The sequence below is a fragment of the Arvicanthis niloticus genome, chromosome 1 (genome assembly GCF_011762505.2).
Source record: "Arvicanthis niloticus isolate mArvNil1 chromosome 1, mArvNil1.pat.X, whole genome shotgun sequence".
In the NCBI taxonomy this organism is placed as follows: Eukaryota; Metazoa; Chordata; class Mammalia; order Rodentia; family Muridae; genus Arvicanthis; species Arvicanthis niloticus.
Window position 1 is genome coordinate 99,471,828 of NC_047658.1, and position 24,083 is coordinate 99,495,910.

The 24,083-nt window shown below is 43.8% G+C and overlaps 2 protein-coding genes across 6 annotated transcripts; one reads left to right on the top strand and one right to left on the bottom strand.

Moving 5' to 3' along the window:
* Nucleotides 1–16,109: 16,109 nt before the first annotated feature.
* Nucleotides 16,110–20,882, bottom strand: Nkx1-2 (NK1 homeobox 2). The gene is made up of 2 exons (XM_034523563.2): nucleotides 20,463–20,882; nucleotides 16,110–19,061 (listed from the first exon to the last, which is right to left on the bottom strand). The coding sequence occupies exons 1-2, from the start codon at nucleotides 20,674–20,676 to the stop codon at nucleotides 18,358–18,360; spliced, it is 918 nt and encodes a 305-aa protein (XP_034379454.1). The 5' UTR covers nucleotides 20,677–20,882; the 3' UTR covers nucleotides 16,110–18,357.
* LOC143434160 (uncharacterized) lies at nucleotides 19,042–23,622 on the top strand. Of its 5 annotated transcripts, none has more exons than XR_013103458.1 (6): nucleotides 19,042–19,579; nucleotides 20,548–20,631; nucleotides 20,897–20,938; nucleotides 21,759–21,937; nucleotides 22,046–22,177; nucleotides 22,313–22,825. XR_013103458.1 is itself a non-coding variant. In XM_076912054.1 (6 exons), the coding sequence occupies exons 2-5, from the start codon at nucleotides 20,603–20,605 to the stop codon at nucleotides 22,154–22,156; spliced, it is 348 nt and encodes a 115-aa protein (XP_076768169.1). In that variant the 5' UTR covers nucleotides 19,526–19,579; nucleotides 20,548–20,602; the 3' UTR covers nucleotides 22,157–22,177; nucleotides 23,031–23,622. The 5 variants fall into 5 exon arrangements, 2 of the variants coding, with proteins under 2 accessions (XP_076768169.1, XP_076768158.1); XR_013103466.1 differs by having other exon boundaries at nucleotides 21,836–21,937; XR_013103460.1 differs by having other exon boundaries at nucleotides 21,836–21,937; nucleotides 22,059–22,177.
* The last annotated feature ends 461 nt before the right edge of the window (nucleotides 23,623–24,083 follow it).

Consider the following 24,083-nt stretch of genomic DNA (forward strand, 5'->3'; position numbering starts at 1 on the left):
AAGGGACAATTTCTTCCCATGGACTCTGAGATTGGGAAGGGAGCCCAAGAAAGGGATTAGGGGCTGGATGTTTGTAGACAGCAGACACTGTATGCCTGGAAAACTCAAGAGAAGAGAAATTTCCAGAAAAAAAGATGGAAGGGAATCAAATCAATTCAGGTCACCAAAGAAGAAGTATAGCCTATTTAAATCAGTTCAAAAGCAAGTGTTTAGAGACCCAGAAGCCAGACAAGAGGGCAAACTTCTGTGATTACAGCTAGTGGGAGGCTACCAAGGGAAGACTGCAAGTTTGAGGACATCCTGGGCTACATATATAGAAAGACCCTATATAAAACAACAACAAATACGTAAATAAGCAAATAACTATAGTAATAAATAAATAAAATAGAAATATAGGGATTCAACTTGTGGCCCTGAAAATCAGATAGCTTTCCATGTTAAAAAATTGATGTGCTGACTGGATATACTGGGTGCACTTCTGGGAGGCAGAGGCAGGCAGATCTCTGAGTTGGAGATTAGTTTGGTCTACAGAGTACATTCCAGGACACCTATCCCCAATTAGCACGTTCAGTTCAGGACAATTCACACTGCTGAGATAAAGGAGTTAAATAAAACCAGGTCCAGGCCACCGTTGTAAAGTTCCGGCATTTTGGTTGAATTGTGACAATTCCTCTAAGTACAGTAATTTGGTTTTCTGAACTAAAGTAACTTGTTTCTCTAGACTTTTACCTTCCCTACCCTATGGACTCCAAGTAATGGTCAGGCCAGAAATATTTGTATCCACCACCTAACATTCCTTATCAGCAGTGTAAGTGTGTAACCAGTCTACACACTGGTTACCCCTAGCATGGTCAACTGTGGGCCAAATAAGCAGATGTCTCAATCTCCTTCCCTTCACTGTCGACGTTGGCCTTGTAACTACCCCTAGCTTATAAGCAATTGGTGGGCTCCACTTCCTAGAGCCCCTGAAGGTTTTCGCTCAAATAAATATGCACACTGTTGGCAAGTTGCTCGTTCCCTTTTCTGACTCATTGACCTTGCAAACCCAGCCAAAGACACAAAAAAGCTGACAACCCATAAGCCAAGTATCCTACTCAAGATTTCATGCTTGGACCCAAGCGGTGGTGATCCATGCCTTTAATCCCAGCATTCAGGAGGTAGATGCTGGTGTGAGTTCAAGGCCAGCCTGGTCTACACAGCAAGTTCTAGGACAGCCAGGGTTCTACACACACACACAATCTGCCTCAAAATAAAATTCTATGCTTGGGACACTATCAGAATTTGAGAAAGATATAAGAATATATAAGTTTAAGGCCATCTCAATCTACATAGCAGACTGCCAGACTAGTTGTTGAAAACCTATCTTATAGGTGGTGGCGGGGGAGTGGAAGAGAGTAATTATTATTTAGACTAAGAACAAAAGAACTTAAAGTGAAGTGTTTGGAAAAATTTTAAGAGTGTGCTAGCTTTGAAAATATTACATCGTTCATGAGTTTTTAAAGAAGATAAGCCTCAAATACTAGTTAAATATTTACATCCTTATCGATTTCAGTACTAAGACACTCAGCGTATCTTGCAATAATTTTTTATGGATTCCACAAAGTCTGGCTCTCAATGTTGAAGTCTGGATAACCTTTATGGCTTTTCTTTTGAGGACTTTAACTCTGTCTCTCTGTAGCTGAAACTCTTATCAAAAACAAGTTTAAAAAGTCATGATTTATTGATTATTTTTTCCTTGATATTATTGACATAAATATAGTTTTAAATTCTTTCATCCTAGCATTATTACAGTACAGTTGATAAATTCTAACTGCAATTTATATTTGATAAACATATGCACTGTTAAAAAGATTACCATGGCTAAGCTAAAGCCAGCTACAATGTGATCAGTTTTCAGATTCTTGTTCTGCTGTGCTCTGCATGAAGTTTTTGGTTGCTCATGTGTTGTTGGTTTTTTTTTTTTTTAATTTTTTTTCCATTTATTGTATGTGTGTAGACAACTTGTGGGAATCAGTTCTCTTCTTCCATCATGTGGGTTCCAGGAATCAAACTTGGGTCTTCTGGCTTTATCCAGTGATGCCATCACGTTGGCCTGGTTTAACATTATTGTTATTTGTATTTATTTTTACTTATTATCATTGCTACATTTATTTATTTTCTGTGTGCATATGTAGGTGCACACAAGCAGTAGTTCATGTGTGGGGTCAGAGGACAGCTTTTGAGAGTTGGTTCTTGTTCTTTCTCCACTCTGTTGAAGCAGAGGTCTCTCCTGTCTTTGCCACTTTATGGTTCACTCCAGCCTAGATAGCCTACCATCTGGTCCGCATGTCTCTGCCTCCCATCTCACTGTAGAAGGCCTGTGCTTATACATCACCGTCACTACATTCAGCTTTTGTACACGGATGTCTGGCTTTCACTGCAATTGCTTTTACCCACTCAACCATCTTGCTATCCCCAGTTACTATTTTTGCTCTAACTCTGCTGAGAGCGGTGGAAAGTCACCTCATGGGTAGCAATGCCAGTCCTGATGCTGAGTCCCTGAGAAATTCCACAAATGTGGCTGTCCTTGCTTTGGCAGTAGCATATGCTTCTCCTTTCATTTGAACTGATTGTCCCCAAGAGTATTTTAGTGATAATCATAATTCAAATGCTTGTGTTAGAGATGAGAAATTACATCCCGCCTGCCACACTGTTTGACTTCTATCTTTGCTTCCTGGTCTCTGCACCCATTTAAACATATTCTAGAAACAGAAGATTCAAGAACATTAGTCACCCCATTTTTAATTAAAAAAAAATTTCTTGGAGAAATGGTGCATTACTGTCTTACTGGTTGCCATAGCAAAACATCTGACAAGAGTAACTTAAGGAAGGAAAGGTTTATTTTGGCTCACAGTTTGAGGGTACAGTCCATCACAGTGACAGGAGCATGAGGCAGCTGTCACATTGCACCCACAGTCAGGAAGCAGGGAAAGATGAATGGTTCAGTGAGCTTTCTCCTTTTTATGCAGTCTGGGATCCCAGACCAATCAATGGTGTCATTTACATTTCAGGCAATAACCCTACCTCAAATAACCTGATCTACAAACTCCTTGATTGATGTGCCCAGAGATTTGTCTCTAAGGTGATTCTAGACCCTATAAATCATATATAATCATCAATATAAATAATATATAAATCATTGATATAAATTACATAAATCATTATAAATCATCACACCCAGTCTTACTATGTGGTCCAGTTTGGCCTTGAACTCACAGCAATCCTCTTGTCTTGTGCTCCTGAGTGCAGGGCCACACCCAGATTTTACACTTTAATCTTTAATGCCTTTGATCTCAGCAGTTGGGAGGCAGAGGCAAGAGGATCTCTGTGACTTTAAAGCCAGTCAGGTTTACATACCAAGTTCCAAACCAGCCAAGGATACATAGTAAGACCCTGTTCCCCGCCCCCCCTCAAAAAAAAAAAAAAAAAAAAAAAAACAGGGCTGGAGAGATGGTTCAGCAGGTAAGAGCATTGACTGCTCTTCCAGAGGTCCTGAGTTCAATTCCCAGCAACCACATGGTGGCTCACAGCCGGCTGTGATGAGGATTCAATGCCCTCTTCTGGTGTGTCTGAAGGCAGCTACAGTGTAGTCATATACATAAGATAGATAATTCTTTAAAAACAAACAATTTTTTATAATTTTAAAAGGGCTGTTTTGAGATCACCAATAGGCACAGCACTTTGAAAACACCATCACCTTCCAAACCACCCAGAGGTTCCAGGCGTGGTGCTGTTCTGAAAATTCTTAACAGTGAGAAACGCTATTTCCCTCGTTCTCAGAAGCATCGCCCAGCCCTAAAACTTTCATCTTCTACAGAGATTACTATTGAAATCTAAATAAACCACACACCTCAAGAGCCACAACTATACTCTTACTTCCCAAGGCAACAATATACCACCAAGATCTGTCTGCTTGAATAATGTGAAGAAAGGCAACTTTTTTCTACTGAGAAGGTTGTACCACTTCACCCCTAGCGTTCTCTCTGCTGCTCCTTACAGTCTATAGAGTTCCTGTTGCAAACTTCACTGAGCTGGCTTTCCCCAGGCCACTAACCATGTTCCCCTGGGATCTCTCCAAAGGAAAGTTGTGATCAATCCAGGGAAGTGGTCCAGAGTCTCACAGGACAGACAGATCACCAAAATATAGTTTCAGTTCTTCCCAAGTGTCTAAAGACTGATGTCAGAAGAAGCACTGGAAACCTTTAAATTCTGTAAATTGGAGAATCTGAGTCTTTTTATTAAAACAAGATTAATTTTACATTTTTAATTATGAGTCTGTGGGGGCATATGAATGCAGAAGCATTGGATCCCCCTGGAGCTGGTATTACAGATACTTGTGAGCTATTTGATACTACTGCAAAAAAACTCCAGTCCTTTGCAGAAGGACTATTCTCTCCTAACCACTGGGCTGTCATGCTGGACTTCATCTGTCATTTTTAAGGTTTGATCTTTTAATTCTCCTATGGGACTTTCCTCTTCCCAGCCAATCTTTTTTAGTTTGGCAGATAACATATTTGCTTAATTTATAAATCAAGGCAAAGTGCACACGCGTGCGCACACACACAATTCACTGGACAACTTTGTGTGTAAATTCCACGGGGACTCTTCCAGTGAGTCTTCATGTAAATAGAAAGAAACACAATTCATTATTTTCCTCACTTTCAAACACCGGAGATAGAATGTAGCATGTGTCCTTTGTAGCTCCGCTTTTATAATTTATCTCCTTTGGGCAGGTGTTTGAGGTTTGAGAGTGTAAGCAATCCACAGGATATCACGCATGCTACACATGTGTTTTATACTGATCTACACTCCAGTCCTTGCACCTTGCCTTTTAATATGCCCAGAGTTCTCTCTGGGTCAGTGTGGAGAGAACTCCTTCATTCTTTTGTTTATTAGCCCTTGATTGTTGGACTTTTGGATAGTTTCCAGTCTTATGGTGACAAACCGTGTCATAAGAGATAACCTTGTCTCTGACATTGCCTGCAGGTTATCTGCAAGATAAAATCCTAGAAGTGTGTTTCCAGGGTCAAAGAACCTGCCTACGGTCCAGTTCAAGGCTTTAACATTCCAATCCAGAGCTGGAAAGAGAACAAAGACAGCCATTCAATAAGCAGTTTGTGAACTGGGGCCTGCAGCTCAGTGATGTGAGGGCAGAAACTGCTAGAAATTAGAAAATTTAGAGCCATCAATCTTGTTATGATTAACATGTTCTTAAGTAATTAATTTTTATTGATTTTAGTCTGTGATGACAGAAAAGGAAGGGGAGATCTTTTTTGTTTGTGTTTCTGTTTTTTTGTTTCAGTCAGAGTTTTTCTGTGTAGCCATGGCTATCCTGGTTCTCACTCTAACTCAAAGAGAGCCACTTGCCTTTGACTCCAGAGTGCTGGCAGTAAAGTCATTTTGTCACCACCATACCTGGAAAAAAATTACTTCTTATGGTTGTACAAAGTCCATTAAAATTTCCTAGAAGAAAAAAAATAAAAAGGAATTAGAATTATTCATAAAAATATCAATACTTCTATTATCTGTAAACTCACTGTTTGGGAAGCCAGGATAGGAAGATCAGGAGATTGAGGCTACCCTGGGCTACATGGAGAGACTGACTCAAAAAAAAAAAAAAATGCCAGGTAAGTAGAGGCAAGCAAATGAGTCTTTGGGTTGAAGGCCAGCCTGATCTACAGATCAAGTTCCTGGATGGCCAGGGCTACAGAGAGAAACCCTGTCTCAAAACAAACAAACAAACAAACAAACAAACAAAAACCTGAAAAAAAGAGTCTAAATATCTAAAGCTATAAACTGTTTCTTCATTAATGTGAGGTATTCATTCAAATTCTTTTAAACATTTCAAACTTTATGTAGTGTATTCGTGTGGGGGGGTGAGAGTGTGTGCATATGTGTGTGTATTTGTGTGTGTATATGTGATATATGTGTGGGTATGTGCACATGTGTGTGTGTGTATGTCGAGTGTGTGTTTTTGTGGTGTCTGTGTTTGTGGTATGTGTGTGTGTACATGTGTGTGTGCATGTGTGCATATGTATGTGTATTTGTGTGTGTGTATGTGATGTGAGTATATGTGGTGTGAGTATGTATACATGTATGTGTGTGTGTCTGTCTGGTGTGTGTTTTTATAATGTCTGTGTATGTGGTGTGTGTGTGTGCACATGTGTGTGTGCATGTGTGTATATGTGTGTGTATGTGATGTGAGTATGTGTGGTGTGAGTATGTATACATGTATGTGTGTGTGTATGTCTGGTATGTGTTTTTGTGGTGTCTGTGTATGTGGTGTGTGTGTGCACATGTGTGTGTACACGTGTGCATATGTGTGTGTGTATGTGATGTGAGTATGTGTGGTGTGAGTATGTGTACATGTATGTGTGTGTGTATGTCTGATGTGTGTTTTTGTGGTGTCTGTGTATGTGGTGTGTGTGTGCACATGTGTGTGTATGCATCTGTGTGTGTATATGTGTGTGTATGTGCACGCAAGCACCTGCTTGGTGAATGCCACTGCACCCATGTAGAGATCAGACAACTTTGTGGAGTCAGTTCCCTCCTTCCACCCTTGCATGGATTGCAGTAAAGTGACTCAGATCATCAGGCTGCACAGCATGCCCTCACCCTGCTGAGCCAGCTCACTGACCCTCAAATGAGTTTTGAATCTAGTAAGGTTTACCTTCAATATTTCTTTCTTTTTTTTTTTTTTTAAGTGGAAAATAGATGGGTACCTGTGACTATTAAAGAACAAAACCAACAAAACTAGACAAACCTATAAATGAAAGCTAACAGTAACTGACTGAATATCAACATACACTGGGTTAGGAGAGAAGAAAGGTTGACTAAACACAGGGATGAATTCTTGAGGACAATGAGACTTGTTTAAACTTTATTTCTGGTGGAATAAGGAGACTGTCACTGTTGGACTGTAAAATTCAAAACCAGGGGACACACTCCCCCAGAATCACACACAGACAGAGGATTCGCTGTAACAACATGAGGTTTAATGATACTGGTGCACCAGGACTGTCTCGCATGCCGGCAAGAGAGCCCCAAATAAAACCTGGGAGCGGTTCTTATACAGCGTACACAAGAGCAACCACAAAGGACCCCAAGGGCTGACCTTCTCAGGTCCGGTCTATAGGTGACTCAGATTCACACATTACTTTCCTCCTGACCACCTCCTATCCTGGCATGTATCTCTGTGCTCTGGGCCTTCCCCACTCGAAGGTGGGGTTTTTTCCCCTGTGGTCTGAGGAATGTTAATCAGCCTCTCTCTTCCTCTTCTGAATGTTAATCTAGCCAGTGTCCTCTGACTCAGGAATAATGTACTCCTCCTGGAATGCAGAATACATCCTGGGGCAGTGAATTCTGAGACCTGAAAATCTCACATTTAGTTCTTACAAGAACACACTTCCAAAGTTGCCCTCTGACTTCTACATACATCCTGTGGCACACAGTTGCCCACATACATATATATTCACATACATAATAAAGTGAAATTGCAAAAGGAACAAATCTATACAACTCTAGATTCACATTTAGTTCTTACATCACTATCCAAGGCAGCCCACGCAGGTGCTAATGGAGGTGGTGAGATCTCTTTTGCCACAGAATTGGAGTCCAGACAGCAAAGTGTCAGAGATTGGCCTGCCTGCTGGGGAAGAGGTTTAAACTGAGATATGGACACATAAGAAAAAAGTATTAGACATCCTGCTTCTATTTAATAATTTTATTTTAATTGAAAGAGAAATAAACATAAATTTAAAGATGCTAGGCAAGACAGTTCGCATTTGTCTTGCCAACACTGGGGAGGTGAACCAGAAGGATCCCTGTGACTCACTGGTCAGCCAGTCTAACCCAACTGCTGGGATCCAGGCCAATGAGAGATCCTGTCTATATGGAAGTGGACAGTGTGACACTCAGGGCTGTTCTCTGGCCAATCATGCACACACACACACACACACACACACACACACACATACACATTCACAAGCACACACACATACACATTCACAAGCACACATACACACACATACACATTCACAAGCACACATACACACACATACACATTCACAAGCACACACACATATGCATAAAAAGAAAGGGAATGAAAAGTAGAGAGAAAGAAAACATCCCTGAGGTGTCCTATCATGGGATTCTAATCCAGAATGGTATTTAAAAAAATAATAAAATCTTTTGGGGACTGCAGAGATTGCTGTTTTTAAAAATCAAATCCCAATTTCAATTTTTCCAAATGAAGACTCGGGAGCCAGAGGTTGAGGGTGAAAACCTGCTAACTCAGAAAGGCAGAGAAAGCACCATGTTGACCTTGCTCCTCAACCGACATCCCAAAAGGAAAAAGCCAGTTCTCCACACTGTCTTAAAAACTCTTTCAACTGCTTGACCCTCCTTTCTACTTCCTGTGCCTCTCTCTATCCATCCTCCTGACTTCCTCTTACACTCTATGGTTTTCTCCTATGTTCATTCTCTGTCAACTGATTGCTTGCTCTACCTCTTGATCCATAGTTGACTTTATTTAATCCTGTTTACAATAAACAGAAAGCTCTCAGATTAAAGGTGTATGCTAGGGCAGAGCCACATCACACCTAGAAACCAATTTTCCTAGTACACAATCTCACAGTGTGATCAAATATCCTGCAACACATATACTGCAAATATCCTTACCTAGGTAAGACTGAGCCACACCACAACAATCTCGGGCTTCACGGTATGATTAGATATTGTGTAACAAGAGATAGCTCAGTTGTTGAGAGCACAGTGCTGTTCTTGCAAAGGATTGGGTTCAATTTCCAGCACCCACACAGTAGCTCACAACCATTTGTAACTCCAGCTCCAGGAGATCCAACAGGCACGCACATGGTGAACATGCATGCGTACAGACAATACATACACATAAACTAAAAATAAATTTTAAAAAAATCTTTTGGAGGTTAAAAAGAGTTTCAAAATCAGGAGATGGGAAGATCAACAGTTAAGAACAGATGCTACTCTTGCTGAGAACTCGGGTTTGGTTTCCAGCACCCACATGCCAGTCACGAGTACCCATAACTCCAGTTCCATTGGCCTCCATGGGCTCTCGGTGTGTATGTAATTCTCATAATACATGCAGGCAGAATATTCACACACATAAAAATTTAAAAAGTAAGTCATTTAAAAAAAAAAAAAGAGTTTCAAGCTTGGCAGTGGTGTTGCCTTTAATCCCAGCACTTGAAAAAGCTAAACAAAGCAAAAATAGCAGAAAAACAAAACAAAACAAAAAACCCCCAAAGAAACAAGCAAACAAAAAAACTCAAAGAGTTTCAAAATCAGAACAGATTCCAACTACATGAATTTATGGTTCTTACTATCAAGAAGACAAATTTCTCTACATTTATCTGTTTTTGTTTGTGTGTTTGTTTATTCTGAGTCAGGGAGAGCAGGTGTCACAGTGTGCAGGTAGAGAGGTCAGAGGAAAACTTGTAGGAATCAGTTCTCTCCTTCCATCACGTGGGTATAGCAAGTGCCTTTACCCACAGAACCGTGTCAGTGGCCCAAGACAGAGATTTCTCTAAATCACTGCATGTCATTCTACTTGAATGTAATTTAGAAAACCAGAAATCCATAACAGAAGCTGATGGTTTGACGAAAGGAAGAAATGACTCAATCAAAAACACAGGACCTCGGGTTGGCAACACCACGTGCTTGGGCTGCTTTTGCTATGCTCTGGGTGTCTTAAATAGCTGGCATGGTTTTTGCACATGAAAGCCAGATATATAGAGAACAAACCTGGCAAAGGAGAAATTCACAGAACTGTTTCTATCCTAGCATCCAAATGTCATCAGTGCTAAAGACACTGCTTCTTTGTACAGAGACAGCTGCCACGGAAGTCGTGACCTTTGCTACGTGTTCTAGCACAGCTACTCACCTGGCTGTGACCTTCCCATACCTCATCTCCTCACTGCCAAGGCCGAGTCTTTCCATTGTATTCCCAGAGCTAAGGGAAGCAAGCACCTGGCACACAGTAGGTGCTCGGGTAATATTTGTACAAAGGAAGGGAGGAGGGGTATCTGGGATACAAGGAGTTTGAACATAGAAAGATATCTTAAAGGAAAAAGAGAGAAAAAGAAAGGAAGAAGGGAGCTAGAGACAAAGGAGACATCTTTTCGCTGTCCTGTCTGATTCTAATCCAGTAAGATACTTTTAATAAAGTCTTTTAGAGGCAGAAGAGTTCCTAAACCAGGAGCTGAAGCGATGGCTCAGCCGTTAAGACCACTTGCTACTGCTCTTTTAAGAGGACCTGGATTTAAGTCCCAGCAGGTCTATTGCCCCCTTCTGGCCTCCAGGGTACTTGATGCACGTGATATACATAGATGCATGTAGGCAAACACATAAAATAAAAATGAATGAATAGTTTAAAAGAGTTTGAACAGTCAAAACAAGCTGGGACTGATACAGCACAGCCCTCTAATCCTAACTCTCACAAGCTGAGGCAGAAGCATCTGGAGTCCAGGGCCAGCCTGAACTTGAAGATCCTTTATTAAAAACAGCAAGGGCTGGGGATGTAGCTTAGTAGTGATAGAGTATCTGCCTAGTATGGGCAAGGCCCTGATTCCACACCTACAAACAAAACAAAGACTGCAGCAGACAGACACACACTTAGATAACAAAAAACAGGCTACCCAATTAAAAAATTACTAAAGATTTTGAACATTTCTCCAAACAAAATCAACAACAAAAGGCCAACAAGTGCAGTGCTAAGGAAATGGGTTCGTGAGACCCCCAAAAAACATACAGGAGCCAATCTGATGCAACTCACCTCAGGGTCTTTATTCTATTTGAGCTAACTAGGACACACACACATACACACACACACAATGCACCACCATCAGGCAGGATGATTTTGGTGGTGAGGGACCCCCGAATGTCTATGGGGGCAAGGCTTTATAGTAAGCAGCAAGCAGGGGATATATGTGCAAGTATCTAATTGGAAAGCTATTGTGGCCTTTAAAGTAATTGGTGCTGGGAGCCATATAAACTTAATATCTGCTCCCCTCTGCATTGATGATGGTTAGGCAGGGCATGGGCTTGTAACCTGGGGGTGAAGGTTTGTTGGGGGAATAACCTGGAGACACTGGTGTTGCTGACAGTATAATCTGGAAATGCTGGTCTTGTTAGGGATTAGCCTAGAGACTGGAGCTAGGCTCGAGTTTGTTGGGGAGGCAACTTGGAAACTAATGCTAGGTGCCAGCCTGTTAGTTTACCTGAGTTCAAACTTAGGTCAGGTTTTCTAAAATGGAATCCGAACTTAAAAGATTTGGCCTCTCACAAGCTTAAAAAGATCTTGAAGTTGGGCCAATGTGAGACCTTCCATGGGTAAAGGTGCTTGCCACCACATCTGGTGACCTGACTTTAATTTCTTAGACCTATGTGGTAGGAAGAAGTTCCCAAAGGTTATCTTCTGAGCGCCATATGAATACCATAGCACATATGCACCCCTCTTTCCAAGCACATGTGTGCTATGGAAGTCACACACAAATGAATGAACAAAATTTTTGTTTATTTTTTGAGACAGGGTCTCTCTGCAGAGCTATAGTTGTCCTGAAATTCACTATGTAGATCAGACTGGCCTCTGATTCACAGTGGGATTCATCAGCTTTTGTCTCCTGAGAGCTGGGATTAAAGGCCTGGGTCATCATATTTAGTGAACATAACAATTTTTTTAAAGGCCTGAAAGCTTTAGTTGTGAATTAGAGTAGTCTCCTTTCTGGTTACTCTAACAACACCTGGTATTTCGGTAAGGAAGCTGTTGGGCAACCCCAATCCTTGGTTAGTTAACTTTTTTTTTTTTTCCATTATGGCAAGAAGATGTAACAAAGGAAGTCAATTTACCTCAAAACAAAAAAAAAAAAAAAAAAAAAAAAAAGCCAAGAGCAAGAAGAGAAGAACCAGGACAACCCTAAAAACCTAACTTCTAGCCAGGTAAAGTGGTGCACACCTTTAATCCCAGCACTTGGGAGGCAAAGGCAGGCCGATCTCTGAGTTTGAAGCCAGCCTGGTCTAAAAAGGGAAAAAGGTGTTTTTCTTGTCTAGAAAAACAAAACAATAATGATCATAATAATACTAATAATAAACCCTAACTTTCTCCCACAAGCCCCTACGCCCTGAATACCCTCCCATTTCCTAATAGCATCTCAAGCTGGTACTAAGTCTCTAATATATAGCCTATGGGAGACATTCAAGATCCAAATTATAGATTTAGAAAGACAAGAGAAACTACAAGTCAAAGAGAAAATAACAAGTGTTGCTCACCACATGAGAAGAAATCAGACCCCTCACGCATTGATGGTGGGAAATGGTATAGGGTGGTACTGAGTTTGTCAGCTCCTCCTAAAAACAACATAGGCCTTCACATAGGACAGGGAAAGAGCGAGGGTGCAGCTTTCATTCCATACTGACACTTTCGTCACCTTAGCTTCAGAATAGCACACAGCTCTCAAATTATTACAGATATTTTAATCACGATTTGTTTTCCTGTACTGCGTATTGAACCTAGGATTCCCATGCATGCTAGGCTCTCTATGGGGCTCTATTCCCAGCCCTTTAATCAAATACATCATATGACTGGCAGCCCACACATACTTTAAACCATCCTAGGCTCATCAGGCCTGCCTCTGATCTTTTTCTACTAGCCATGCAACTTTGGACAAGTCACCTCCTGTCAAAGACTCAGTTTATTTTACTAATAAGTGGGGGAGGGACTAACCAGTTAAAGACTTGATCAGGCACATCACCAAAGCAGATACACAAATGGCCCAAAGGCCATTTTTTGTGTCAGCAATTATTTCTCTCCAGGAAATGAAAATTAAAACCAAACAAGGCACTTATCCTTACCCTGCAGAATCAGTAGAATGAAAAAAAAAAAAAAAAAAAAAGGCAATCCAGAGTGTTAGGAATAAGCTTAAGGGTCTGAAAATTGCTGAAGGAAGACCCCCAGACTCAGACAGTATGCAAAGACAGAGCTTTCATTCTGCAGCATAAACAACCAGCATGTGGGGTCAGCTATTCTTTGAAATAGCAACCCCAGACAAAGGGGCATAGGCCTTCTTATAGGGAGCCTGAATGTTTAACCATAGGATGAGATAAGACTGCCCAGCACAGATGGTCCACACTGAGATAAGATATTCCCCCATTCTTGTGGCTATCCACTGTCTGTTCTTTGGGAGGGGGTTTTATGACCTTGTTTTGAATTTTATGGTCTGTGCCTGGAGATGGTGCCTTATAGCCTAGTTCCTGGGACTTGTGGTCTGTTCCTGGAGCTGGTGCCTTAATGGCCTTCTTTTGGAAATCAGGCCTGGTCCCTAAATGGAGACAAATGGGCTTTATGTCATCCTTTCAGGACAGGCATGAGGCTGTAGCTCAGCAGTGGAGTGCTTGCTTGTCCAGCATGCATGAGGCTCTAGGTCAATATTCAGCACTAACAAAACAAAGCAACAAGTGGCTGATGAACACAGAAGTGCTCAGTCACTGCAGGAAGAAATGAAATCTGTTTCACCCACACAGGAAGACCAGTAATTTCTACTAAATCTAGACTGTATATATAGATACCCAGGGACCCCACCCTTAGATGTATTACCCCAGGGAACATGATGTTACATGTATCAAAGGACAGGTCCAGGACCGTGCCTATCATGACAGCCTCAAATTGGAAAGTGTGCAGTTTCCTAGTAATGGTAGAATGGATAAGCTGAAGCATTCAATCTATGAAAATCACCAACAGTTACAAACATGAAATGTCTATAGCTCCCCAAAGCAACATGGAGGAAACTAAAATGTTAAGCAAATAGAAGCCAGATCAAACACACTCAAATAGAATAGTAACTGGGTGAGTCTTGCTTTATAATCAAAAGAAGTTCAGCGTCATTCTTGCATACATAGCTTGTTCAAGGCCCAGCATAGGGTACATGAGACTCTGTTGAGAAGAGGATGAAGGGGTCCGTTGAGATGGTTCAATTGTTAAGAGTACTTTCTGCTCTTCCAGAGGAACTGGATTTAATTCCCAGCACATGGCAGCTCACAGCCATCTAAACCCCAATTCTGAGGTTTCTGGTGCCCTTTTCTGACCTCTATGGACACTGCTCACATGTGGTTCATAGACATCCATTCAGACAAACCATTCGTACACATAAAATAAAAATAAATTTTTTTTCAACAACTCCAATGTATACACATCTTCTATATTCATTTTTCCTGGATGTTCATTATACAACAAAGTAAATAAGCAAATATTTTGCAAACAAATGGTGGGAATTAGGCATATCAGCACTAGGCACTGAACCCTCGGCCTCACATATACTAGGCAACCTCTCTAACCACTGAGCCACATCCCTGCCCCTACATCCAGATTTTTTTTAAGTCTGTTTCAGCTAGAATGGCATCATCCTACCAAGTACTAAACTAAGTGCTTCCTATATGAATGTCCAAGATTGCCTTCTGTGAGAGACATTATCCTGGAGAAACAGAGGCACAGACACCATCTGTCAAAGTCATGTTCCCATGGAGGACCAGATTGTCTTAAATCCTGGGGAGTCAGAGGCCATGATTTAAATTATGCTTTCCTACCTGAGCCTGAGAGAACTTGTATCTTCTTGGCTGCTGTCTTAGTCAGGGTTTCTATTCCTACACAAGCATCATGACCAGGAAGCAAGTTGGGGAGGAAAGGGTTTACTCAGCTTACACTTCCACATTGCTGTTGATCACCAAGGAAGTCAGGACTGGAACTCAAGCAGGGCAGGAAGCAGGAGCTGATGCAGAGGCCATGGAGGGATGTTACTTACTGGCTCGCTTCCTTATAGAACCTAAGACTACCAGCCCAGGGACGAAACCATGCACAATTAGCAATCCCTTCTTGATCACTAATTGAGAAAATGCCTTACAGCTGGATCTCATGGAAGCACTTTCTCAACTGAAGCTCCTTTCTCTATGATAACTCCATCTTGTGTCAAGTTGACACAAAACCAGCCAGTACAGCTGCCTACCTTTGGTACCTAGAAGCTTTCCTCAGTTCTGAGGAGCTGAGTTGCTCATTGAATCTGCATAACAGACTGGATACTGTCAATGTCCTCTTAAGTGTATACGGCACTTACTGGAATTCTCATGTTACTCTCCCAACAGTAGTACACACTAGGCTGTTGAGAGATGGTTTTTCTTGTTTGTTTTGGGGATTGGTCTAACTCTGTAGCTTAAGATGGCCTCAAACAGCCCAGTCTACCTTTGAATTCATGGTGATCTTCCTACTTCAGCCTCCCAAGTGCTAGAATTACAGGTGTTTGCTACTAGGCCTGGATGATGATATTTCTTAAAAAAAAAAAAAAAAAAAAAAAAAAAAAAAAAAAAAAAAAGCTCAGGCACACAGATTGAGAATCACCATGAATCCTATGCCAGCCTGGTTTACAGAAAGCTCTTTGACAAGCAAATCTCTCATAGTGAGAGTGTTTCATCCCCTTCCTACAAAATGAAAAAAAAAAAAAAAAAAAAAAAAGGAGGTAACTGGGATTCTCTTAACATGAGAGGTGTTCTTTACTTGCTCTCTTTAAAAAGGCTCCCTGGTTACATGGCTTCTAGAAAGAACCAAAAACTGTCACTTTTACCCACAGACATCTATGGCGAGTGAATGGTTAGACTTTAAAAGGTATCTATCAGCCTCTTGGGTTGGGAGTAGAGTATTAGAAATTTGTGAAGTAAGGCTGGGGACACTAATGTCCTAGAAACCTGATGGGCAGATATTGATTTAGAAAGTAGACCAGAAATTAAAAATTTTCAAAGATGTATTACTTTTGCTAGAACAGCCATGAATGTCTCTGTAAAAAATACTTACAAATGTACATCTAGTGTGAAGCTGTAAAGAAGTATTATTATCATTAGCTATGTTAACTGGTAGAAGTGTGTGTGCACGCACACACACACACACACACACACATTCTCTAATGATTATAAAACTGTTAAAACGTTTTGTTAATAATGAGGAATAATTAATCAAAAATGATTACAAAAAGAATTTATTAGGCCAACACATCAATAGAAACAAGTCTTAAGGAGTTGGTGTAAATGTTACTGGGTCTTGTAATATGTCCAAAGTTACACATTTCTGGCATCACTCTGACAACGTGTGGAATGAGGAAGGGTCTCGGTAATGACAGCATAAGGCTGGGTCCCCACCTCCTCTGAAGCCCATGATTCTGGTACCTGAGAGGGTACCGTTTTCCCACTTTGTACAGACCTTTGACCTCTTTGTTCAGATCTTTGCCTATTTAAAGTTCTTTGTTCACAGATATGGGTGTTGCTGTTGAGGAGTAGTCACTGGAAGAGAGTTTATCAGTATCACACTCGGTGAATCAAACTGTGCTCCTCTTGTAGAAACTGCATTTCTAATCTCATCTGGCACCAGCTGTCCTTTGAGAAGTTACAATACAATGTTTGGAGAAATTATTCTTCAGAATAGAAGAAAAAGAATCTAATTATCAGTTATACAATGATGTAATTCATACTCTGAAATCTTACAGTCCCAGAACATGAAAGCTTCATTTAAGGTGGAGGAAAGGAGAGATACTTTCCTATCATTTCTCATAATAGTTAAAGTGAATTGTTTCTAGATTATAATGTTCATAATTCCAATGTATATGTTTAACTTCAAGCTATTGATGATTAGGTTTAACTTTTGGGGGGATTTTTTGCTTGTTTGTTTTTTGAGACAAGAGTTTTTTTGTGTAGCCCTGGATGTCCTAAAACTAGCTATGTAGACCAGGCTGGCCTCAAATTCACAAGATCCACCTGCCTCTGCCTCCTGAGTGCTGGGATTAAAGGCGTCCACCACCATTGCCAGGCATGTTTAATTTTTAATAGTACAGGCTGTCGAGGAATAATACATTATTCATTTAGGCATTGGCTGTCATCAAACTACTAAAAAAAAGTAAGGATAAAACACAAAATAGGGTAGATGGGGTCATCTGGGTCTCTGAGGTGTGTGACTACAAGACCAAATAACACAGAAAACTGGTGAGTATTTCAAACTAAGCTGGAGAGGGCGGGGAAGAGATTTTACAGAGTACCTTTGCTTGGTTTTAACAGAGAAAGCGGCAGTTAGAACATATGTACCCTTGAGTCCATTCCCAACAAGGTTTTGGCCTCCACAATAACTCCTTACACTTGGCAAGTATTTCTTTCCAGACCCCTTCCAACTTTTACTTCTTCCCCATCACGAACGGGGATGGGGGAGTGGGGGGGAATCTATTTAGAACAAGGATTGTTTCCAAGTCAGACTCTCAGGTTATCTAAATATGTTATGTTTGTGCTTTCAGAAATATAGTCAGATGCCTGACTGCAATGCCTGCTGCTGGAGCTTGCTTTGCTATAGCTTGTCAGTTTAAAGTCCGTGAAGGTGTGGCAGGACCGACAGATGAGTACCAAGCACTGTGCATCACAGAGGCTCACACACAGACTTCAAGATAGCCTTTGGGTCATTGCTCCCTTTACTGTCCTTTCTGTGCATTTAGGGCACTGCTGTGGTCTGTCTAAGCTGTTCTCAAAACTTGTGAGGCAACAGAGTTGAGTCCGGGTCAGTCTAGGTACAGCGCTGAACAACTTCAGGGCACAAATGGAGTCTGCACCAAAAAAAAAAAAAAAAAAGGCGGGGGGCGTGGTCGTGGCTTTCTGAAGAACAAGCTGCAAGTTAACTTCAGAAACTGGCTCAAGTCTGACTCTCAAATGAGGATCTAGAAATGCTGAGTCATGCATCTTGAAACCAGCCCATTCAACAGCTGCATCTGCTTTGGGTTCCTCTTGCGCCAGCTTTGTTCAGGATTTGGGAGTACTGTGTTGAGCCACTTCCACCGCCAGGAAGTAACGTTTCTTCCTCTTTGTATGTACTGCAACCTTTAAAGATTAAGTCCTTGGTGCTAGCAACTGGTGCCCAACTTGGCTCCCTCTGGTCTCCATCCTGGGAACCCTTATTTAGTCTGGTACTGAATACCCAGACACTTTTAAAACAGAGCCCTCGCAGTAAATGAAAGCGAAGAATGAGGTCCAGAAGCTGGAAGTTTTTAAAACAGCCTGGTCTGGACACCTTCTTAACCCCCTCAGTGGCTTGTGTGGTTGTAGTCCAGCAGGTGGCTTCTCCTCGCCCTCTGGTGGCGTCACCAGCAGCTTGGAGGGAAGGGGCACACAGACACCAACACACCAGGAGGGGGCGGTCAGTGCCCCTCTGTGAAGCGGGGACCCGTGTCACCATACTGATCACTCGTGAATTCTGACTACGCAGCTGTACCGGATTCATAGGTGTGGAGCATAGAAAGGGGTCAAGTAGGAGGGCCCAAGGAAAGGAGTGAAGGGACTCCCGGTGGCAGCGGTCGTCAGCCGGAAGGAGGCGGCAGGGAAGAGGACGTTGGTCGCAGGATAGGTGGGGAAAGTCTGAAAGGGCAGAGCGCCAGGAACCGGTGGGCCTGGACTACTCCCAGTGGCACCACCACCGCTCCCCGCCACCGCGCCGGGTGTCCCAGGCTGAGGCGCACCGCCTCCCGCCTGCACCGCGCCGTCGGCCCCTGGGTTCTGCTTCTTCCACTTGGTCCTGCGGTTCTGGAACCAAATTTTGACCTGCGTCTCGGTGAGGCTGAGCGATAGTGCCAGGTTCAGGCGCTCGCACACCGACAGGTAGCGCGTGGCTCGGAACTTGTTCTCTAGGGCCACCAGCTGCTCGTAGGTGAAGGCGGTGCGCGCGCGCCGTGGCTTGGCGCAGCTGGACTCCGCTCGCCGGCGTCGGGGCCGCGGGGAACCAGGAGAGCCGGGGGACGCCGGGAGGCCATCCGCGCTGCTCTCCTCCGTTCCCACCGCCACTGCCCCGGCCTCTGGTGAGCCCGCGTGGACACCCTGCCAGCGCTCTGGCCGCTGAGCGCGCCCGGCATCCTCAGCTTCCTCCTCCTCTTCCGCCTCGGAGCCCTCCACCGGAGACGCGGGGTCAGTGCCTCGGCCCACTGCATCTAAAAGAGAAGAGGATGGTGACTAGAAGCCCGTAACAACTCTACCCAGTGGCACCCCCAAACCCTGTGCTCCCTCAGAGCACTCAGATTTGCCCTTGATCCAACTCCCAGTTCCTCCCCTCTGCCCACTTTGCCCTCTTCGGTTCTGAATCCACACAAAGAGCAGATTTAGGAGTACTGTGTCCTCTTGCCCTTCACAAATCGGCCATTAAGTAAGCACATAGGGAGTACATGTTGGATGGCACCCCGTATCAAGAAAGTATAGTGACTGTATCAAGCCGGGAAGAGCAAAGTCTGCTGTGCATTACGATAGGGAATGTCAAGTGCGTTTACCATTGAATCTCCGTAGTCCCTAGAAGCCTATGTTGCTGTGCAACTCCTAGCAATTAAAAAAGAAGTTATTAAACCCCCATCCCTCCAAAAAGAGAAATTCCCCCTTTCCCATCTTCTCTCTCCAGTCGTGTTAATAGAGTTTCAGATTTGTCCGGGGCCTGATCGATAGATGTCATCTATTAAAGGTAAGTTTTAATCGAACAATATTAGGATCAGACAGGGAAAGGGGGTTTGAAGTCAGTACCTGCAAGCTGCGGGCAGGAGATATGCAGGCGCCAGTAATAGAATATCGATCAAGGAGTTAGGGGGCGGGGAGCTCGGCCCCACAGAGAGAGCATCCAAACAATTAATCCAGGCCTGGGGCCGGGACCCAAGCCAGGCCACCAGAGGCTTCAGGGGGCCCCAGACAATCACCTCCCAACTTAGAAAGGAGGAGGAAGGGTCTGTGCTGCATACAGCCTCCTCTGGGACCTGAGTCCCTAGACCTTAGGCATCTCCCCAAATAACCAATCCCATGCCCATGTCCCACTCAACATGAATCCTGCTGTCTTAAGTTCTTCCAGCCACAAACTTTCTGGAACCCTTCCTCTGGTGTCCACCAACTTCAGGGATAAGAGGGAAAGGTCTAGAAGAGAGACCCCCAGTCCCCTGTTGGGTCCGGGAAAGGAGAAGGCATGAGCTCTGAAGGTGTTTCCAAGTGGTTGAAAATAAGCACCTAATCCGGGGAAAGCCCTAGCCTCGGTTGCCCCATACATAAAATGGGAGTGGTGTTAATGACACTATATACTTGGAAGGCATTTTCATAACCTTTATCCCAGCTCCTCGCCAAGGTTTCCGTTAGGTCCGTGAGCCTGAGCTGTACTTTCTGTGAGCTAGTCTGAGTTGTGGCGCTCATCCACTGAGCAGGTGTTCAGGAAAGAAGCACATACCTCTTCCTCTTTCATTTCACACCTGCGCGGGGGCACCTTCTCTAATTTCCAGGCTACTTGACTAACACACACACACACACACACACACACACACACACACACACACCATTTTAGGCTTAAAACCGCCTCACATTCTTACCAGGGGTCTCCTGTGACCCCATTGGATTCCCCGAACAGGCGTCTTCTCCTGCTTCCACCTCCTCTAAACTTTTCTTGGCTTCCAGAGCAGCAAGACGCACTGGCGGGAGGGCAGCTCGCGTGAATTTCTGCGGATCCAAGATGTCCAGGACCGAGAAGGAGATCTTGTGGTGAGATGGGGCCGCCTTGGCCCCGCCGTCCTGCCATGCCAGCATGCCCGCCTCCTGCGGGCCGGAGGCCAGCCGTGCGGGGTCCCGGATGGATGCGCTCAGCCTTATCTTCAGCAGTGGTTCAGCTACAGCTCTCCAGCCGCGAACTGGAATTTCCCCGCCAAGTGAAGCTAGAGAGGGGGGCAAGGAGGCGGGGCGGGAGGAGAGCAGCGGGGGGCTGCTTGAGGATTGGCACTTGCGCTGACCAGACCCCTTCCACTTGCAGGGAGAGCTTGCAGCCGCCACGGGAGTATCCTGGGCATCGAGGGTGAGGGTGCGGGGGGGGGGGGGGGCGACCGCTGACCTGGACTAGAGGGACCCTGGCACGCCAGTGCGTGCTCCCGGTTCGTGGGGTCACGGTGGCATGCTGCGGGAACGTCCTCCCATGCTACGGAGACTTGTGAAGAGCGTGAGGTAGACTTCCATCCTCGGTATCCCATCTGCACACACATTCACCTAACTGAAGTTTACTTATTTTTCTTGGGGCACTTGCCATCTGCCTTTGACCTGGAGATGCCACGGAGGCCCGGCCTTATTGCTTGGCAATGATGCATGGTGCATCTCATGCCCCATCCCTGAACCACAGTAACCACAGGCTTAGGGCACAATTACTTAGAAATTTTAAAGCCTCTAAGCATTTACAGTTTATAAAGCCCTGGGGCTTTCTCACTCTCTTTTGATTTTCTAAGCATCCCCTCTGTGAGGTGGGCGTGGCCTGGGACCACAGTCTGGGTTTCAAAGAGAAGGAAAATGAGGTTCAAAGATGAGCGGTGGTACTGAGGATGACAAGAGTCTGGACTGGGCCAGGGCTTTTCAGTCCACCCTGATGGCTTGGGATATGTACGTTAAAAAAAAAAAAAAAAAAAAAAACAAAAAACAAAAAAAAAAAAAAAAAAAAAAAAAAAAAAAAAAAAACAACAACTTCTTGGGGAATCTTTCCACTCAGAAGACCAGCAGGGCCAGAAGTCAAAAGGGGTTAGAGGAAATACAACAGCCCAGAGGGGTGAAGACTTAGGGCTAAGTGGTTTGGCTAAAGGTGGATATCCCTCCTTTGAGTGACCCAGAGTACCATTTTCGTTGCCCATCAGGACTTCTTCACAGTCACAGATTCCACCATTAACATCAGAAATTGACTCTCTGGGTTTCTGGCCCTGTCCTTTCCCAGCCGCAAGAAGGAAAAGGTTTGAATTTAAGATCAGAGAAGAGAGACGATTAAAATGGCCCCATCTGCCCCCCAAGTCTCCAAGGAGGACAGCCGGCATCAGCGGTGAGGGAAAGCCTGCACTATTCACACCCATGATAATATTCCTTTTTTGTTTGTTTGTTTGTTTGTTTCTTTTTTTTCTTTCTTTTTGGTCACAGCTATGAGTTTTAGTCTTTCATTTCAGCGACAAATTCTGAAGCGTTAGCCCCTCTGCCCAGAGCCACCTCGGACCCCGCCGCTCCTTTCTTCTTTGCCCCATGCGGTTCCCAGACAATGTCTTGACAATTAATATTGTCTGCGCAGGTAAGAAGTAGGAAGAGGAGGGGACTCCGTCCTCACTAAAGTGCTGGGAGCTGCTAATACAATCTGTTATTAAAGAGGTGTCCTGGGGGGGGGGGGGGCTCTCTCCTTGTAGCTTTTCTCATTCAAACCTTTCAGCTCCTCCTAGAGGTGGCCACCATATTCCCTGCCGACTTTAAAGCCTTGCCGAAATTCAAACCAGCTCCAGTCCTAAAGTAAAGACGGATTGCGCTTTTAAAGCGAAGGGAAGGAAGTGCCCAGACCAAGCCCACCAGAACCCCTCCCAAGCGCCCCACCCCCCAACCCGCCAAGGGAATATGCGCCCTGTGAAACTCAAGGAAAGACAACCCCAGAGGTCGGCCCAAGGGACAATGCGTGCAAATCACAGATCCTTCTGGAATGCATATACTTTGTTTTCTGTTTGGATAACCATTTCTCACCTAGTTCCCACTTTTTTTTTTTTAAGTCTTCCGTTTTCTTTCTCTCTCCTCCCCTACTGACCCCAATTCCTTTTTACCTTTTTACACACGCACACGCACACGCACACACACACACACACACACACACAATTAAGTTTTTAGGATACCTGGGAAAGATCTGCCTAAGGTCACTCATTCAGGAATCAATAAAAGGCTTGTGATTTTCCATGGTTCCTTGTCTCACTCTTTTCTCTGGAAGACACATTGAATCATTCCATAGGAATGGTGAATAGTGTTCCAGGGGACACCCACATCCTAAAGCAGAGGAACGGCACCCCCTCCCCAGCCACGATCACACAGAACTGGGACCATTTCTTTGCACCTACATAGTCTTTCCTTGTTATTGTTTACATTATATAAAGTGTTTCCTCTCCTAGGAGTCATCTTTCCTTTGAAGTCTATGGTGCTAAACACAGAAAAAGGGACAAAAAGGAGACAGTAACCAACTGGAGAGAAGAACGGAGAGGCCACGTTCTGTAGCCTGCAGATCCGTAGGCAGGACTTCTTGTGGCCCGTTTTAAATTCTCTCTTCATCCTCTCACCATTTCTCTTAGGTCTGTTCACCACAGTGTGAGCCTCCAGGACTTCTGCTTAGTGCTTGGCTCTGGGTAATAAATGAGAAGGGAGAAACATCGATGTGTCTCCATCAACACTACCTCACTCACTCAGCCCACAGGCAAACACCCAAAGCAAGTCCTTCTGCTGATAGGGGAGTGGAAGCAGAAAGCTTAAGAGAGTCTTTTCTTTTTTCCTGGCTACGTGTTTTGTACAGATCATAAGGCAGTGAAACCTCCCTTCTGAGAAAAAGTGCTTGACTCACTAACGTTATGACATGCGTGTGATCCTGGATGTTTCTCTATAATACGTATGTTCACATCGGGCAAGCCATCTTCCCTCTGTGCATAAAGTTGATTTGGTTGTTTGTTTTTTTCTTTCTTTCTTTTTCTCCCCTTCCCCCAGCCTGGGCATTAAAATTCCATTTGAGTGCTGTCTTTAAATTGCTTTGATGCTAGGTGGGTTCCAACTCTGACCTGTCCTGATGGCAAGTGATGGCTGTAACAAGCCCAGGATCAATATTCATAGCGGGTGTCCTGGGCTGATAACGCTATCCAAGACAATGTTCGCTATCAGTGTGGACAGCTGAGATATTGCGCCATTAGGGATGTTGTGTTAAATAACCTGATCCATTTCTGGGGCTATTTAATGAATTTCACAGCTTAGATAGTATCTTTAAGGAGATGGCAAAAGGCTATTCCAGAGGCACTGATGCAAATCAATGGTGCCAGGCTTCTCAAGCGATTGTCCAAACAAAGTGGCCTGTAATTCCGGCACAGCCTTGAGAAGCTGCCACCCACCCTGGGAGCAGGATTAACAATGGAGAGAAAGAATGTGCAGTTTATGCAGAGGGAGGGTGGGTGATACTATGAGCT